General features: G+C 40.9%; 1 protein-coding gene across 3 annotated transcripts in view; it reads left to right on the plus strand.

Annotated features, from left to right (window-relative positions):
* Positions 1-18,894, plus strand: part of CCNY (cyclin Y) — a 298,139-nt gene that overhangs the window by 227,876 nt on the left and 51,369 nt on the right. For all 3 annotated transcript variants that reach the window (XM_029953203.1, XM_029953205.1, XM_029953204.1), the window contains one exon: positions 11,093-11,127. In XM_029953203.1, coding sequence (XP_029809063.1) covers positions 11,093-11,127 — 35 coding nt within the window. The remainder of the gene's footprint in view (positions 1-11,092; positions 11,128-18,894) is intronic.

Below are 18,894 nucleotides of genomic sequence, written 5' to 3' on the forward strand. Positions count from 1 at the left end.
ATTACTGGAATGAGGTGCTAGTCATCATCAAATTCTTTGTTTTTATAGATGTTAAGTGCTGAGGAACTTTGGTCATATACACAAATACACGGAAATAGTAGGAGGTTTTGTTATAGTAATATCACTAAATGCTTTCTATTTCATCTGGTTCTTATGTAAAAAAAAAATCTCCAAGTAATTTATCACCCAAAATAATTCCTAATAATCAGCTACAGTTCCATCTTGTTCTCCTTCAACTTTGTTGACAGAAAGGAATTGGAATCCCTTGATTTGCAAAAGAATTTCTCACCCAGTTATAGGAAGTTCTCACTTCTGCAGTTTCTGGGAAGTACACCAAAAAGACTTTACCAGACATACGAAAATGACTTTTACTTATATCTGTTGTTAAAGAATAGCATTTGCATTTGGTGGCACCGGGTTTATTTACCCTGATTGATGCACTCAGGAGCCTTGGGATAATAAATCTGTGATTCATTTCAGAAGCCCTTGTCTGATTCCTCTGACCTCACTGTGGTCTGTATGCCCCTGTAAGGAGGCTGTGATCATCACTGTCTTATTTTTACTTCATGTCTTTCTCACATTTACATCTCTGAGCCATGTACAGTGAGTAGCCCATAGAAGGAATTCTAATATATGTCAGATGAAAGATCCCCATCTGTCCTTTTCCTCTGGACTAATGTCTTTGGCTTCTCTTTTGATTTAAATATATTTTTGTCAAAATGTTCTGTGTCCTTCATATGATCTTGTTGGCAAAGCTAGGCATCATTGTCAAACCAGACAAACAGACTTACTTTCTGTCAGAAATGGTCTGGTTTCATTTCTCTTCAGTTCATGTCACGTGTCAGTACACATGCCTGTGACCACCTTCACTCTTCTGATCGTGGTAAATGGCCAGACAGGGATCATGAAGTATGTGCCTTGCCGGCAGCCTGCTGCACCTTCCCGCTCATCCCTGTGCTCCCCTGGGCCTCTCCTCCAGAGCCTGCACCTTCCGTGGAGTCTAACCCCTGAAGACGCCTGGTGCTAGTAGAATCTGTCAGCACTCCGTGGTGCCTGTAGATTCGGAGCCAGAAGTCCCCACTGCGCCCCTAGTACAAGTATCCGCAGGACCAGGTCCACTCCAGGCTGTGCTTCAGGTCATGGGAACTGGATTAAAGGCAGCAGCCTCAATCCTGGTGTCCGCTTGTCCTGTTTTGTGCCCCTGCGGAGGTCCTTCATGTCGGGCTGGTGCATGTCCAGGGTGGGTTGTCATGTCTTTTTTCTGAGAAGTGGGAGAAAGGTGGCTGTGAAAGAGGAGGTGCGGATGGAGCCACTGCCTCACACCTCAGCCATCTTCAGGAGTTCTTTGAACACTGCTGTTCTAGTCCAGCCCTGAGTTACCCTCTGGCAAGATCATTTTGGGGAAAGAATTATGAAAACTGGTATTGCCTTACCTTATCTCTTCCTTCTAATCTGGGCAGTAGATGCCTAAGACATATCAGAAGTCCAAAGAAGTGAAACACCAGTCACTGAAGTGTGGGGCTGACTGTGATTATGTCCGGCCTGTGGCAAGCCCCTCCTTGCAGGGAATCATTCCTTGGTCTCTAATTTGGCAGCCAGGGCTCTGGGACCTTCGGCTCATGAGTGCCATTAGTGAGCTTTATAGTTATGTAATCTCCTGGGCCATTTTTTCCTATAAATTGGCAATGATCACAGCTGCCATATTAGTAGATTGTTGTCATGAGGCAATAGGAAGATGTCTTGAACTTCTAGTAAGCATTCAGTCAGTGCTTACAGTCAGTTCCTTGTACCTGAGAAGCAGATATTTGGGTCCCTCAATGCTGACACCTGGGACTCCCCTGAGCCATCATATCCCAGGACCTCAGGCAAGGAGAAGCCATCCTCTGTCTTGGCACTATATTTCCAGATGCGTATTTCCCACCACCTGATATACATTCCATCTGGCAATCCCACAACCCCCTCAGGATTGTCATGTCTAAATTGGAAGTCACCATCTTTCCGCCTCTCCTGTCTACCCCCTCTTTATGTTTTTTGTTTGTTTGTTTGTTTGTTTGTTTGTAGTTTTTTAAGGATAAACCCATGGTCAGTCTGGGCCCCCAGTCAGCAGTCCAGGAGCCTTGTGATCAATGTCATACATCCCGTCTATCATCTATGTAGTGGTATCTCTTCTTCCAGTGTCATGACCCACAGCTCATATTCCCTCACTTGGTCTTTGGGCATCGCCCTTTCCCACCTTCCTGCTTTCATCTCTGTTGTCACCTCTCCTCCACTTGGCTACCAGAAGGAGTTTTCTGAAGCTCAGTTCCGCTAGGACCCCTCCTTGCTCAAACTGTCCTCTATCAGTGTCTGCTCACCCACAACGGACAGCCCTCTGCGTGGCATGCAGTCATTCCCCTGGGTCCTTTCTGCCTATTCTGCCAATCCTCCTCTGCCTCCTGCTCTGTGTTCCCACAGTTGAGCTGCTCCCAGTCCTGAAAGGCCAGTCCCTTTGCTCTGTCACACTGTAGCTGATGCAGCATCCTTTGTTCACAGTGGCCTTCCCTAAGTCTGCCTCTTAGGTGGTGCTTTCTGAGCTTCCCCACATTTCACTCACTCTGACAGACATTTCCCCAAGTGTAACATTTCTGAAATCAAGACAGGCAATGACTTCTCAAAATTTAATTGGCAGCAATTTTTTTTCCTTAGTGGCAAATAGAATAACGGTGTACCATAAAATCAGTGGCACTAAATCCAGTGCAGTTTGTATATTGCCCTATTGTGGAGTTGATTTTTTTATTGTTGTTTGTAAATAAAGAAATAGTAGGCTGAGGTATCCACTAAATTCCTGTGTTGCTTTAGCATAGAGACTGTTTTCCTAGAGACAGAGGCCAGCAGGTAGAAGAAACATAAAAAAGAAAATGGATTGAATGAATAAAGTAATGAAAGAATGAAGCCAGGGAATCATAGTCCATTCTGGGCAGACATGTTACAGCATGTTGACAGACTCCGTGGCAGAGTGGCTCTCTTTTATGCTGTAGCATCACTTTCTTCCACCTTTCCTAACTTTATGAAAAACATGTCCATTACTTGAGAGCAGGAGAATGTAGGGTTTTTTAGGCTTATGCAGTGGATTTGGACTCCTGCCTCCCAGGTCTGAACTTGACAGGACCATCCCACCTCCAGGACAGGTCTCCTGTTTCTGCACTTATTTCCTGACTGTGTGAAATAGGGTGCTGTGGGATCTCTTGGCCATACTAAGCCCTGTAAGTTAAATGGATGAGGAGGCCTTTTTTGGGCTCTGTGGCTACACTTTTCTTGGAAACATCACCTTGCTCCAGTGTCTGATCTCTTGGGCCTTCCATTCTGGAGAAAGCTGCTTGCACAGTACAGACTCTACTGAAATCCAATTAGTCCCAGGATGTCAGTTTTCCCTCAATCTGCCTTTTACTTATCGTTTCTCCTGACCTATGCTTTCCCCAGATTTAGTCGTCAGAAAATTGCTCAGTGAGCTGAGACTCAGAGCAAAGGCTTGGGGTGGTAATTCATCCCAGCTGGGGTAGAGCTTGATGCCTTCTCCTTCACAGCTGTGTTCTGCCGTTAGCCTCGCGCCTCTGGCTGGTTAGTTGGTAGTGATAAACTCTTACTTTTCAACAACTTCTTTCAACTCTCCTTTTAAACTGTGAGGACCTTCAGGCTCCTTTCATTTAGCACCGGCTGACCGTTTCTGTCCTTATCACGGCCTCTCATGTTTGTAGCCTAACTTATATGATGGAAGTGCTCCACGACATATGGATGGCAGCTGAATTTCATTGCTGAGTCAGTACCTAAGAGGAAATAATGCCTTGGAAAGGAAGATAGTCTTGTTGGAAAGCATATCTTTCGGGAATCAACCAGCTGCAGGCTTACATCCATCACAGTCTGTATGATTTTGTGCATCTGATCCCTGTGGTCTTCCTGAACCACAGTAAACTAGAGTTAGTACTTCCTTATGACATTGTCAGGAACCAAATATGTAATTTTTCAAACCTCTGAGTGCAGTACCTAAGACAGCTCTGCACTTGGTAGGTGCAGTCCTTATTCTGGAATGTAGGTTCTCATTTGCTCACTTGGATTGAATTTCTTCCCTGACCTCAGTCTCTGCCATCTTAGCAGGTCTCAGGTGTGGGTCCTTTCTTATTGCTGACTGCAGCACTTCACACCAAACACTGGGTTTGATTGAGAGAAGAAGTGATGACTGACTACCAGTGGTGTCTGGGCTCCACTGTGCCCAGTCCCATCTTTTTCTGTCCACATTTCTTGATACAGGTAGGTCAACTCTCTCATTTATAAGTTGCTTCCACACACCTTGGAAGCAAACCAGGAAGAGGTCAGATAGCAACCAACCTTTGATAGCAGCCCTTTATAAAACTGCACAGAGCACTTTGAATCTCACCTTCAAAAATCAAGTGAGGGGTGCCTGGGTGACTCAGTTGTTAAGTGTCTGACTCTTGACCTTGGCTCAAGTCATGATCTCATGGTTCATGGAATCAAGCCCCACATCAGGCTCTGCACTGTGACAGCACAGAGCCTGCTTGGGATTCTCTCTCTCTCCCCCTCTCTACCCCTCCTCTGTCCTCCTTCTCTCTCAAAACACATAAATAAATAAATATTTTTTCAAGTCAAGTGATAACTTCACCATCATATATCATAATAGATTTCTGGTGGGTCAAGTAGTTGTAGGTTAACAGTGATGAATGTAATTATAAATATCTAGAAACAGTAGAAGTGAATATTAATCTCAGAATGGGGAAAGGGGCATGTAAGCTTATAAGACCAATAGGAGAAATTGCCTAAAATTGAGAACTTGTGTCAAAATGCATCTTAAAAATTAAACCATCAAATGGGAACAATACTGTAATATCTATGACAAAGGATTAATGCTCTTATGTATTAAAGAATTGTCATAGAAACACTGACACTGCTAACACCAACAGAACAATGGTCAGTATTTCTGTTGGTGTGCAGGAATGTGTGCACGCATATATTTGCACATGTTTATATATAAATATATTAAAATGCAAAAATGCACATAGTACATCTATGTAAGTATGCATAGAAAAAAGCCTCCCTTTGGTAGGAAACACACTAAAATACTAAGTTATCTCTGGGTTGATGGATTATGTATTTTTTCTTTGTTTCTCTGTGTTTCCTAATTTAAATTTTGTTTGTATTTTTTTCTTGATACTACTCTACATTGTCCAAATTTTTTTTATAGTAAGCATACATTTTTTTAATAATCAGCAAAGTTCTGAAAGAATCTACTTTATTTAGATTTCTGTGCTTCGGAGTAAATCCTTTGGCCCTATTCTCCAAAGTAAACAGGAAAACATCTGAAGTTAGTTAGTAGTTTGTTAGATGGACACTTGATCTTTGAATGGTTTTCTCCATAAACCTGTGGAGAACCATTACCTCTGCCACCTATTCACCTATTCTGTCTTCTGGAATCCTCTGTTTTCCACAACTGATCTGCCCTAAACGTCTCTGCAGTTTTTCTTATCTTTTCATTTTTGTGTCATCTGTCTTGCTTATTTAGATTTCACTTTGAATGTAGAGACTGCCCCCTTCCATATACCCACGTTTAAAACTAAATGCAGATGTAGGACAATTCAGCGTGGGCCAGAGTTCTTGGGAAAAGTTCAGGAGGGGCGCCTTACCGGGTACTGACCTCATCAGGATGCCCAGTGCAGGGCCCGTAAGCGTGGGGTGAATGTTCCTACACAGCACGAGGCTGCACCTGTTATTGGTGCTCATGACTTACATCTCAGGCAGGCTCTGAGCCTAGAAGGGCTGGAACCTCAACATATCTTTGCATTTGCCTTCAAGCTGTGCTCCCTAATGGGAGTCAGTGGTTGTGTTTTGAATTAAGTGAATGATTGAATTCACTGAATTATTGAAAACTGTGGAAATTGTGTGGTAGTCTCAAACTTATTATAAGAAAAATTAATATAAACTTAATTGCTTAAAGCCTGATCTATGAAAGGAAAAGAAAACCTTTTCTTTTGAACCAAATTTTTGTGGTCCCAATTGGCTCTGCTATCCCAGCAATCACTTTTATATCTCAAAATAAAATTCTGTAATTCTCTACATTGTCATCAAGGCTTCCCACCTGTGTGGCCTGCCAGTCCCTCACATTCAGAGTAACTAGAGTAATTAATAAGCTAAATAACTTTTCTTTGTGGAATAGTTCGGTTCTGTTCAGATCAGATACAAATTACCTACTGTCAGATGGAACTAGTTTCATGCAGATTCCAGGCAGCAGTGACACTGCCCTGGGAGGGAGGGTAGTGCAGAGAAAGGAGCCTAGGGAACCCAGCAAGCCACCCCCTGTCTTCCTGCTTCTAGTCACTCCTTGTCTGGGCCTGCATGGGCAGCTTCCTTATTGTCAAAGGAAGGAGGTTGGATTACCTATTTTAGGACTTACGCAGTCCTCACATTTTGTGTCCACTTGCCATTGGAAGTTCCATTTTAGAGATGGAACAGGGAAAACTAAGATAATTTTTTAAATGCCTATCTATAAAAGATATTAGCTGAAATTGCATTTAGATTGTTGACAGATCCTCAGCAACTAGGCACTAGGCTTTTTTTTTTTTTTTAGGAAGTTGTATTTTTGAAAGTAAAGAAATTTTGCTTCTGTGACATTGTGACAAGGGAATATCGTGTAGCAACCTAAGTGAAGTTTTGGCTCTCTTGGATTGTAGACTCTGCCATTTTCTCCTCATTTTATCTGGAGAAGACTTTTAATGCTAACCATAGTGTCTTTGTTGATTTTAGATGGCTTATTTTTAAAGCCTCAAATACATTTTCTACTTAAGTCATTATGGACTATTTTAATAGCTACTTAAAAATTCTCTTAAAACATTATGGATGGGATCAAAGGAGATAGCTATTATTTCTTTCCTAGGAAAGTGAGATTTATGATCCATACCAATTTATTGCCTATTTTCCCAACAAAGCAAAATATGACTGTTAGTCTCTCAATTATGTAGGAACTCTGAGGAATGACTGTTAGTCTCTCAATTATGTAGGAACTCTGAGAACTTGAGATTTTGACAGATAGGTTATTAGTAACCAAAAATATTCAGGTTTATAGATGATTAAAGCTAATATCAGAAATGAATTGGCATATTGCTTATACCATTACACAAAACAAAATGTCTAAAAGCCATTTGAATTTCAGAGCTGAGTAATGGCCTCAGTGGTTTCAAATTCATTTTAAAGACAGATTTAGGTAATATAATTCATCCTTCTTGATGATAGCATTGTAAGAGGTTCCACTTATTTTTAGTATTTTTTCTCCTGTGGTAGTATCTTAGTCCTGCTCCTGCTAGCTTAGGGGAAAAGAAATAATTAATTGTAAGGACACCAGGGTATCCGAGAAACTTTACAAGTCATTGGAAGGATTAAAGCCATTAGGAACTAAGGAAGCATCTACCTTCCCATCACCCTCTTGGCCTCCATTCATCTCTGCATGACAGCTGGGTGGGAGATCAGGACTAACTCCTCACCCCCAGTTTTGTTTATTCAGTAGGAGGAGTCATAGCCCTCAAAATATAGTCATACTCATGGCCATGGCTTATTACAAAGAACATACACAAAGCAAATTCAATACAAGGAAAAGGTGCATGTGCAAAGTCCAGATGAAACCAGGGACAGGCTTCCAAGAGTCCTCTACAAATAGAGTCATGCAGGATACACTAGGTTTCCCCAGTGACAGCTCGTGACCTGTGCTGGCCAGGGAAGTTCCTTAGAGACTCAATGCCCAGGATTTTTACTGAGGACTGGTTAAGTAGGCAGCCTCTGCCTAGTATGTACCAAAATTCTAGACTCCCAAAAGGAAAGCAGGTATTCAGCATAAACCATATTGTTTGCACAGTGATCAATTTTTAACAGTTAATGGAATGTTAGGAACCGTCCCCAAATCCTTATTCCCAGACAGCAACTTAGGGCCTCTCTTGCAAACAAGCCATTTCAGAGATGGCAGTCAGACCTTCTGTGTTAACTCTTTCTGAACAGCAGGAAATTCACTTCAACCCCCCGCACCCCCCACCTCATACCTTCAGATAAGGTGCTGCCAGTGATGAGCTAGCAGCTGCAGATTCCCAGGAGAGAGAATTAGCCTGGCTAGGAATGGCTCTCTACTTGGTTCCAGGCATTATGACCAGGGTCACCGATTACCAGCATGGATATTGGGAGTTAGTTTTCTTTGTGTAAGGACTGACAGTTGATTTGGAGATTCAGGAAACATTCCATCATTAAGCCAGTCATAGGTAGAATGTGTGGAAAAGCCTTTCAGATACAATGTAGACTTGATTTTGCAAAGCTCTCTTAGCAGTGGCCTCACAAAATAATACAAAATACAAAATAATAATTCAGGCCCTGTGAACCCAGATTTTGGATCCAATTCAGCAGGCCCCGTTGCTCTGAGGGAAATAGGGTAATGTGTAGGTGTTTATTTGTATAATAACAGTGAACCCCCCAAAATAATTCTTTAATAGATTTGGATACCTTATCCTTGGGTATTTTACAGTTATCCGTGGAGTTTGGTTTTTACGATTCTAATTGGAACCCATTGGGCTTCATGGAAATGGTTTGATTCTTCTTCCCTGAGATTTATTTTTGTAGAAGATGTACAAGAAGAGTATATACTTTTAAGTATTCCTACTTGCTTTGTGTGGTTTTATTTTTTTGTTATAAGCTTTGTTAAAAACTTTCAGCCCATACTATGGAAGATTCTCTCCTGTCTTTGATTAATTCTTAATCTTTCCAGTGGCATCCATAAGGAGCTCTGATAATTCCTTGAGGCATGGATACCCTTTATCTGCTGGAGGCTGGGTGATACAGGGCATTAAAGTGACCTTGGAGGCAGTTTCCATAATTGGGAGACACAAAGCCTCTGCACAAACGTATTTCTTGGGATGTCCTAGGAAGTGGTAAATGTCACCCGAAGAATTTGCTAGAAACCTCAGCAGGTCCACCTCCTGTGTAGAAAGCATTTCCAGATCCCTTCAGCCAATGGGAAACCACCACAGAAATGTCACCCTACCCCCATGTGGTAGAGCAGCCCTGACTAGATGCATAATAATTTAGTATTGACACGCACATGTGCACACATACATGCACACAAAGTATGTTTGCCAGGAAGTTCAAACCCAGTCCTTCCTGCTAGATCCTCACTTTTCTTTTTTATGGTTCACATGTGGATGATGCTTATTTGGAATTAGTTCAAAAGAAATCCTGCAGCCTTGGCACTGTGAATAGTAGACACAGTCTGCTGCTGTTGTCTATGCACTTGAGCTCCCTGTGTGCGGGGCTGGTCCCCACCGTGGCCAGGGTGCCTCACACTCTGTGTGCAGTGCACCCAGTGGCCTGCAGGTGAATCCATCTGATGTAGGCACTTCTCCCAGCAGCATCCTCAGGCTGGTTTTTGCTTTGTATCTCAGACATCTTTGCATTAGGAAGAGGGACAGCAGTCATTCCACAGATATTAGGACTTCTCAGGAAAAAAGAAATGTTTACTTGTGAAACATTTGAAAACAGAATGTAAACATAGGAAAACATTTCCCAGGCCCCTCAGTCAGAGCAGCAGAAGGACTTTTGAAAACCAGTGAACCTGCGTTTGGGTCATGGCCTGCCAAGAAAAAAGTCCACCTCAGATGAGGTAGATTTGTATGCTATTGTTTCAGGATACCCTGAGATAGCATTACTGAGTCCCAGGGACCAGGGGTGTCGTCTTCTTTGAAGGAGGCCCATTCTTCATATCCTCTGCAGTGACCTACTCAATAAAGGTGTCAGCTGACTAATATGTACCCTCAGAAGTAAGTCTTCAGAAAAGGAGGTAAAACTCATTGATACCAGGGCACCTGGGTGGCTCAGTCAGTTAAGCATCTGGCTTTGGCTCAGGTCATGATTTCATGGTTCATGGGTTCGAGCCCCGCATCGGGCTCTGTGCTGACAGCTATCTCAGAGCCTGGAGCCTGCTTCAGATTCTGTATCTCCGTTTCTCTCTGACCCTCCCCTGCTCACACTGCCTCTCTCTGTCTCTCAAAAATAAATAAAAAAAACATAAAAACAAACCCTCAGTGATACCAAATTGTTTTCATAATCCTCTGGGCTCCCTGTCACCCATATACATCTTTGGGGCTGAGGACCCTTACTTTGGGAAACACTGACATCCGGTCTAGGGAAGGCGGAGCCACTCAGTGCAGGCCACACTGCATAGACAGCAGTAGGAAAAATGATCTTTTAGATAGGGCAGTGTTTTGTTTTTTAATGTTTATTTATTTTGGGGACAGAGACACAGAGCAAGTGGAGATGGGGCAAAGAGAGGGAGACTCAGAATCTGAAGCAGTCTCCAGGCTCTGAGCTGTCAGCACAGAGCCCAATGTAGGGCTCAAACCTGTGAACTGAGAGATCGTGACCTGAGCCGAAGTTGGACACTTAACCTGCTGAGCCACCCAGGCGCCCCAGGGCAGTGTTTTTTTATTGTGATTTTACCAGCCTTCCTGAGGGAGAGGATGCTGCAGGCTGCTGCAGGAGGCCTCCTAGCTAGAAGCTTGGCTTTTATTCATTAGCACCCAGCATGGACAATAATTGGTTTCTGTGATAAAGAACACCATTGATGTACATTATCTTTCCCTAGTCTTAATGCTGTGTTATGGGTACTGTTGTTAAATGTCTCACCCAAATTTTAGGGACCCTTATGGTCTGATTGAGTTATAAATTGAGAAATAAATTTATTGGTTAATCATCTTAAATTAATGGATGCATATAGGTTTTATGAAAAATTTACCAATCTATTGTTTAGTCACTGGAAAGCTATCACCACTCAGTTAATCCTAGCTGCAGTTGTTTTGTTAGGGTGCCATACTTTAAGTGGGTGTATGTTTTGCTCTATTAGCCAAGTTCAGATCTGCATTTTTGCAGGTCACGTAGTCTTATATATAGGAGTTGAGCAACTAGTTATGTTGATTGGTGGAAGGATGGGACTATGACACAAGAGGCCCAGTCCTCAGCAACCTGCAAGGGGTTGGCATGCAGGCATGTAACATTTCTGTTGCATCTTTTGTCTTCACAGTGAGAGAAAAACGCAAGAGTCTCTTCATTAACCATGTAAGTGAAGCTGTCTCCTTGTGTTCTTCATAATGATTATACCATGTAAAGAGCTTAAATAACCATGTCTGTAATAGGTGCAAATGGTTCATGTATTTCGTCAGTATGTGGAAGAATGTGGAGAATGTTGTGATGTATTTATGCTCACTTTGGTTTGTAATGGGGCAAGCGTGGCTTGGTATATCCATCGTCCCAAAGGTTTTTGCGGAAGCCCCAGACTGCGGTTGTTTGTGGGAAGATGTGTGAACAACACCACAGCACATACCATGCAGGTCCCAATGAAAGAAAATGTTTCATTCTTTTCTTCTTCTACCCCCACTCCCAAATTACTATTTTTCTCTCTGTATCTCACTCTATTTGAATAAACACAGAATTGTTTCAAAGAGGCTGTCTGCCTCCACACACTCTTTCCTCTCCTCAGTTGTTATTTATGGATCCTCTACTGGAGTTTGTATGTTCTTTTGCTCCCAGAAGAATAAACTTGATAACTCTTTAGTTTTAAAAGGATTACAGAAATTCAGCTCTAGTCTTTGGCCATTCTGAGCAGTATCTCCTTCCCTGTTGGCTGGGCATAAAGTGTCCCTTTGAGATACTTTGTTGTTCTTCCTTGAGCAGCAGGTGCAGCTCCAGTAACACCCAGTTAACACCTGCCCACCTCATGATACCCCTGTTAGTACCCCACAGGCTGTGGAGACCTGCCACTTTCCTCTCCTTCCAAATAGATGTCTCTTCATTTAGCAAAGAAAACTGTCTCCATGAGCTATGGAATGAAGGAGGTAAAATTTTACCAAAACAAGTATGCTATAAATGCTCATGCTGAAAAGAAGAATGATGTATTTGACCTTACAAGGGGTTTTCTCAGAATTTCTAGACTGTTTGCATGTAAGTATTTGTTGATTTTGAAGTACGTGGTACTGAAGCTGCGTTACAGAGACTTACAGCTATAATACTGCCTTCCCTGACCTTTGAAAAGCTGGACAAAATGCAGTTGAAAAGAAATTCATAAGCTGGGCCCGTGCTCTCAAGGAGCTCCATGCTTGGCCGTTAGGAGATTGGCAGTTCCTTCTTAAGCAGGGTCTACACACACACACACAGTGTTCAAAGGGTCAGAGAGAGGGTCTGTAGTAGTTTTATTCAGATTCTGAAAGCATTCATGACCTCTTCTGTGGCCTTCTCAAATTTTAAAGCATCAATGTGTAAAGCATCTGTAAAATTAAAATTTATGTCACAAGGAAAATGTATGCCTTTTTTTTTTAAAAAAGCAGTATATACCTGGACATAGAAATTTGAGTGATTTGAACTAATTTTATAAATTTTTACTTTTCACTTATTTGCCTGCTAGATGCTATTGGGTACTTTCCAACTCATTAGCACGTCTGCCAAGGACCTTGAAAGGGAAAGAGAGGAACTGATACTGCAGTCAAGCTACCTTTCCACTGCAGCTGTGTTAAGGTGTTTTGAAGAAAATGGAGGAACATGCCACCCCGTTTGGATTGTGGCTAGCAGGACAGCGTTGTGCTCTCATAGTGCTAATCTGCAGATCTATTTTAGAGTTTCTCCCCCTTAGCATCACACTTTGTGTTGTATACGGACCTGGCACACACTGAGTAAATACCTCTTGGGCTTAGAATATGGATTAGAATGGTGGGCTATGTGTTGTAACCCAGCTCAGCCCTCAGACCCTTACTGTAAAACCTCTCCTGTCCTGACACAAAGAGTGAAATCACACAGGCGTTGAAATCTGCTCGCATGTACTTGTTCCTATATAAAAGAGACCTCTGTGCTGTCTTAAATAACAGATGACTGTGTGACAGCATGATCAGACCAGTCATGAATAGACCATTTGCAAAGTAGCATATTGGCTCTGCCTGTGCTGGGAAAAGCCATTGGAATGTGCCATTCCAACCAACTGAAGTATCATTTGAGTGAAATTACTGCAGATTCATTTAGGCTAATAAACCAACTGTGCTTTTCAGATTTTGAGACAAACTTGGGTGTTATAAGTTAGAGCAGCAGACAAAGGATGAGTCATCATCCACAGCACAGGCTATTGAGTACTTTACCATGTCTGTGCCAGGATTTTCTAGTTGGTTTATCCTACTTACTCAGTAACCAGCCTGGGTAGGTACGCTGTATTATTTACATTTTATAGATGAGGAAGGTGAGGCACAGGGCTGTTAACCAGATGAGCAGTGGAACCAGGACTGGGACCCAGGTGGTCTGGCTCCAGAACTCCCCTCTTAGCCCTCATCCCTGGATTCTGTTTCTCCGAGGACGATGCCAGTTCCTGCCAGTTCCCATCTGAATGGAGGTTTGGCTTATTTATCTGAAGTTAGAGACAGCATTTATAATTAAATTTTTATAGGATAATTCATAAGAGTCATTTCTGAATATGGGCCCTAACTAAAATTTGTAATCTAATTTGTTGTTAAACTGTGGAATGATGGTTATTCTTTGCCCTTGCTTATAAAACATCTTTGTTTTTCATTTGCTTTATTGTGAGGGATGTTGTTTCTTAAATTTCTCCTTCGAGTTTCTGAAGAACCTACTTAGTTCATGTAACTAAGATAATCTACAAAGAGGCTACTGTTTAAGAGAAATGAAAGCAGTGGCTGTAGGTAAGCCATTTGAGAATGGTGGGGGTGGTCACCTCGCCTCCTGGATAATGATGACTGCAGGGGAGATAACTTCCACCAAGTGGAGAAGAATATGATTTTTCTGGCTCCTAGCTAGTGGTACCTTAGTAAGTGACAGGAGTAGACTTTGGGAACATTCTGCAGGAGAGAATGGAATCCCAGGCTGGAAACAAAATGGGCCTTTAATTGCCTCAGAAGAGTCAAGGCAGTTATAAAGGAATAAGTAAAAGGAGACTGCTTTTAAAATAATTATAAGTTTTAAAGCTTGAAATCATTTGAAGGTAAAGCTCTCTGACAGTTAAATCAGGGTGAATTATACAGATTAATATTCTAATCAGCATCTGTGTTTTAGATGTAATTAGTATAACCGTTGCAGGAAACTTTAGTACATTATGAAAGACACTTAGGTTATTAAAAGAGGGTTGGGTAAAGAGTTTTATTTAAAGCTCTTATTCAATATTTGCTAGTTTTGACTTTGCTTTTTCTTTAAGGTTAACTACTTTAATGAATCTTATAATTAAAATGTGAAAATCTCTCATTATAAATTGTGAGTGGCATTGCAGGTGTCTGGAGTCTGGAATCACTTTTGAAACTTAGGGAAAACTAAGTTTGGTCTGTCTAATTTTTCTCTGACATCCTCTTGCCACCTGGTGATGGCATACCTGAAGTGAATAGATCATTCTAAGAAGTCTTTAAAATATGTGTGTGTGTATGGAAACCAATTTGACAATAAACTATTTAAAAAAAACAAAAAAATGAAAGCATGATATGAAAATAATAAAATTAAATAAAATGTGTGTGTGTGTGTGTGTGTGTGTGTGTTTGTAAGACGAATGAACTGGAGGTTGAGTGACTGGCCTACCTTACTCTCATGCAAAACAGTTACAGTATTTGTCTTAATAATGAGACAGTTCTAGGAACTTGAGAGAATAAAATAACTGGAGGATGTTATTGATCCGTTAAGCAACAGTCACGCTTTTAGCTGGACTTGTAGCCAGAAGGATTTTACTCAAGTCATAGACTTACCACCTGATGATTTGGGGGCCTTGAAAAATTCTCCATCTCATAGAATGGTCATAATTCCTGGCCTGCCTGACTCAAATGATACAATGGAAAGGAAGGTGATTTGCAGACTAATTTTAACACTGTATGAATATGCTGATGTTATTACTGGTATTGTCTATTGGACTATAGGTGAATTCTGTTTAATTTTCCAAGTTCAATACCAAACTGATGAAAGTCTTTCTTGTATTTTGAGCATAGATATAGTGTTTTCATAATTATTAAGATCAGGGTGGAATATATTCTGTTCAACTTTGGGAATACTTTTGTAGAGTTCACAGTCTTCTTAAGTAGTAGAATTCTGACTTGATTTCTTCCTTTTAGCTTTGAATGGGAGAAGAGTAGATTCCTTCTAAAATAGTGTCTATTGTGGTTCTAGTTTCCATCTGGTAAGGCTTAGAAGTCAAAGAATGAAGTGAGTTGATTCAAGAATTGAAATTTTAAAAATTCTAAGGTGCCTTCTTAGCGCAGTGGGCAGCGCGTCAGTCTCATAAAAATTCTATATCTTGTTTTGCCTCTGGGAAATTTGCTCTTAATAGAACACAAACTTATTGAGTCACTGTTGTTTTAGCATCAGTACAATATGCTTGGAGGATGTGAAAGAAGCCTTACTAAGATTTTAATCACAGCAAGAATTTATTTATTTTATTTTTTTTTACAGCAAGAATTTAAAAGTCTAGGGGAGATTAAAGAATCCAATTTACATTTTGAAATAATTTCAAATTTCTAGGAATGTTATAGTAATGTAAGTGTACAGGATTTTTTCAGCTCACTAAGGAACTCTGAGATACCCTGATTCTCACACTCACTTGACACAGAATGTTGAAGTAGGGGACACACTTTTTTATATTCTCTCAGATTTCTTTTAGAGGGTTTAGAAATAATAATGGTGTATATACTATACCACTGATAATGTTGATACAAATGAGAAGTTTGTGTAGGATGTCATGTCTTTGAATGTCTTGATTATGTCTATTAGAACACCTTTAATACCTTTTCTTGCCCTGTTTCTCTCCTGTTTCTTCCTACCCACTGTTCCCTTTCTTCATTGTGTTACTCTAGTTATGTGGCACAATTAAAGTGAGTGGTGTAAAATGTAATGCTCTACACAGATATAGCTGACCAGTAGAATTGCTTCCCTGGTGCCTTCATAGGTCATTTTGAAAACTACATTGTCCTTGTTAGGACAAACATATTGGGGGGGGGGGGCTGCCACTGAATCAGTGTTAGGCTTTGTCCTAGAAAATTCACGGCATGTTGTCGGTGGGAGTTGCTGTGTGTGAAGCCCTGATCTTTTGTATGTACTGTTAGAATCTCATCTGTGAATAAGCCAGCGCAAATTCTAGACCACGGTTACCTTGTTTGCACATTGTTTGACATTGCTGTATGGATGGAAGGAGCTGTTCTTACAGGACTTCGGTCTGTAACTTCCCAGTTCCTTTGTTGTAGAGGGGACACAGCTGTTTTTCATGTGAGCCACATAGGCACCCTCCTTACTGTGCTACTTTTTCACTCCCTTGGTCTCTTTGTTTAACTTCATCACCTTGCTTAGGGACTTCTGGAGTCGAGAAAGAAAAGAAAAAACAAAGTCTGAGAATGAGCAAGGACTTTAAGAAGCAGACGGTCTTTCCCTTTCCCTTTAAGCAGAGATTCCCACCCCGGCATCTGTGTGCTGCAGTCTGTTCTTATACTTTATGGAAACATTGTTACAGATATATGTCACATAAAGTTGTATGTGTTTTATGGCTATCTAGTCCTATAAGCTTATATAGCTTTTACACACATTTATATTTAACTTTTTTTTTGAAATTTTTCAAATTTATAGAAGTTGTAATAATAATACAATAAGTTCTCATATATTCTTTACCCAGATTCACCAGTTTTAGGCCAGTGTTTATTACTTTCTATCCATTTTCTGATCATTATCCTATGTTATTTTTTATGTCTGCATCATTCCCTTTACATCCTGATACTACACTGGGTGTTTCCTAATAGCAAGGATATTCTCTATATAAATACAACATTGTTATCAAAATCAAGAATTTGGAGCGCCTGGATGGCTCAGCCAGTTACGTGTCTGACTTTTGATTTTGGCTCCAATTATGATTTCATGGTCGTGAGATCGAGTCCTGAGTCAGGCTGTATAGTTGGGCTTGGAGCCTGCTTGGGATTCTCTCCTTCTACCTCTGCCCCTCCCCTGCTTGTGTGTACTCACTCACTAGCTCTCAAAAAGAAATTAAAATAAAAAACAAGAGTTTAACATTGATACAGTTTATTTTAATTAACTAGCTCTAGTCCAGCTGTGTTAAGTGGCCCCATAATAATGTCCTGTGTAGCATGTTTTTCCTCGTACTGATTTCAATCCAGAATCACACATGGCATTTGGTTGATGTGCCTCTCAGTGTCCTTTAATCTGGAGAGATCCTCACCTTCCCTTCTTGTCTTTCATGGCATTGACATTGTTGAAGAATACAAGGCCAGGTGATGTTTGTTTTGGTTTTGGTTTGGTTTGGTTTGGTTTTTAGCAGACTGTTTCTCGTTTTGGATTTGTGTGAAGCATTTGCTGCAGAATACTTCATGGAATCCTCCCTTGTCCTTCTTAGTACTTCAAATCTGGAGACACAAATACCCATCTGACTTCATTGGTGATGTTGATTTTGATCACCCTGCAAGATGCTGTCCAGATTCTCTACCATATATTTAACTGCTTTTCCTCTGCCAACTGATAAGCAGTCTGTGCTTACATCCTGCTCCTTATCTTCATCCTCAGATTTGGCATCTACTAATCATTCTTGCTTGAACCAGTCTTTATATTTTGATTGCCAAATGCTGATTTTCCAGCCCCACTGCCTCATCCCCATTTGGCGGTCATCATTCTGGCCTCAGGGGGAGCCCTGTCTTCTCATCTGCCTAGTCTACCATCCATCCGTCTTTAATGTGGACTTCTGGATTTCTGTTTTTTTCAGTGGTTTATAGCCATTCCTGTCTTTAATTATTTTGATGCTCACATATCCCTAGATTTGTCTAGTGGCAGTCTTTTCAAACTGGCTCTGTGTTGTGGCATGCCCCTATCATTTCTTTCTTTTCTTTTCTTTTTCTTTTCTCTCTCTCTCTCTCTCTTTTTTTTTTTTTTTTTTGGAACACCCTCTTGCCAAATTTTTGGCACAGTAAGATATTCTAGGCTCACCGTGTCCCTCCCAGGGCTAGCCCTGGAAGTAGCCATTTCTCTAGGGAGCCCTGATTTGTTTTTCAGTACCAGGTAGTATTAGACACCCAGATCTAGACTTCATGTGTACTCATCGCTGCTGTCAGCCCTTCTAGTTGGCCCACTCGCAGACATAGCTAGTAAAGAGACATTTTAGAAATCATTCATGCATTCTGAAACCTTAATTTCCAATTCTAGTCCATCCTATCAGGTTTTTTGCTTGCTTTTGGTCTTTGACTATTTGTTTCCTTTTGTGAAAAATTTATTTGATAATTATTAGTTTAAAAATCAGCTTTATTGAGATATAATTTACATGTAATAATATTCTCCATTTTAAAGTATACAACTTAATGGTATTTAGTATATTCGTAGAGTTGTGCAGCCATTACCAGAGTCGATTTCTAAACATACTAATTTACCCCAAAAGAACCCTTGTACTCCTTACCAATCATTCTCTGTTCCTCATCTTCCCCCAGCCCCTGGCAACCACTGCTCTGCCTGCTGCTTCTACAGATTAGTCTGTTCTGGACATCTCATATAAATCTAATCATATAATAAGTGGCCTTTTCTGACAGACTTCTTTCACTTACCATGTTTTCAGGGTGCATCCATATTGGAGTATATATTAGAACTCTGCTCCTTTTTATGGCCAAATACTATTCCGTTGTGTGGCTAGGCCACATTTATTTATCCAGTCATCAGTTGATGCACATGTGGGTTGTTTCCACCTTTTGGCTATTACCAACAGTGCTGCTATGAACATTCTTGTACAAATTTTTGTGTGGACATAGATTTTCATTTCTCTTGGGCATATACATAGGAGTAGAATTGTTGGGATATATGGTCATCTATTTTTAACATTTG

The sequence above is a fragment of the Suricata suricatta genome, chromosome 10 (assembly GCF_006229205.1).
Source record: "Suricata suricatta isolate VVHF042 chromosome 10, meerkat_22Aug2017_6uvM2_HiC, whole genome shotgun sequence".
Lineage (NCBI taxonomy): Eukaryota > Metazoa > Chordata > Mammalia > Carnivora > Herpestidae > Suricata > Suricata suricatta.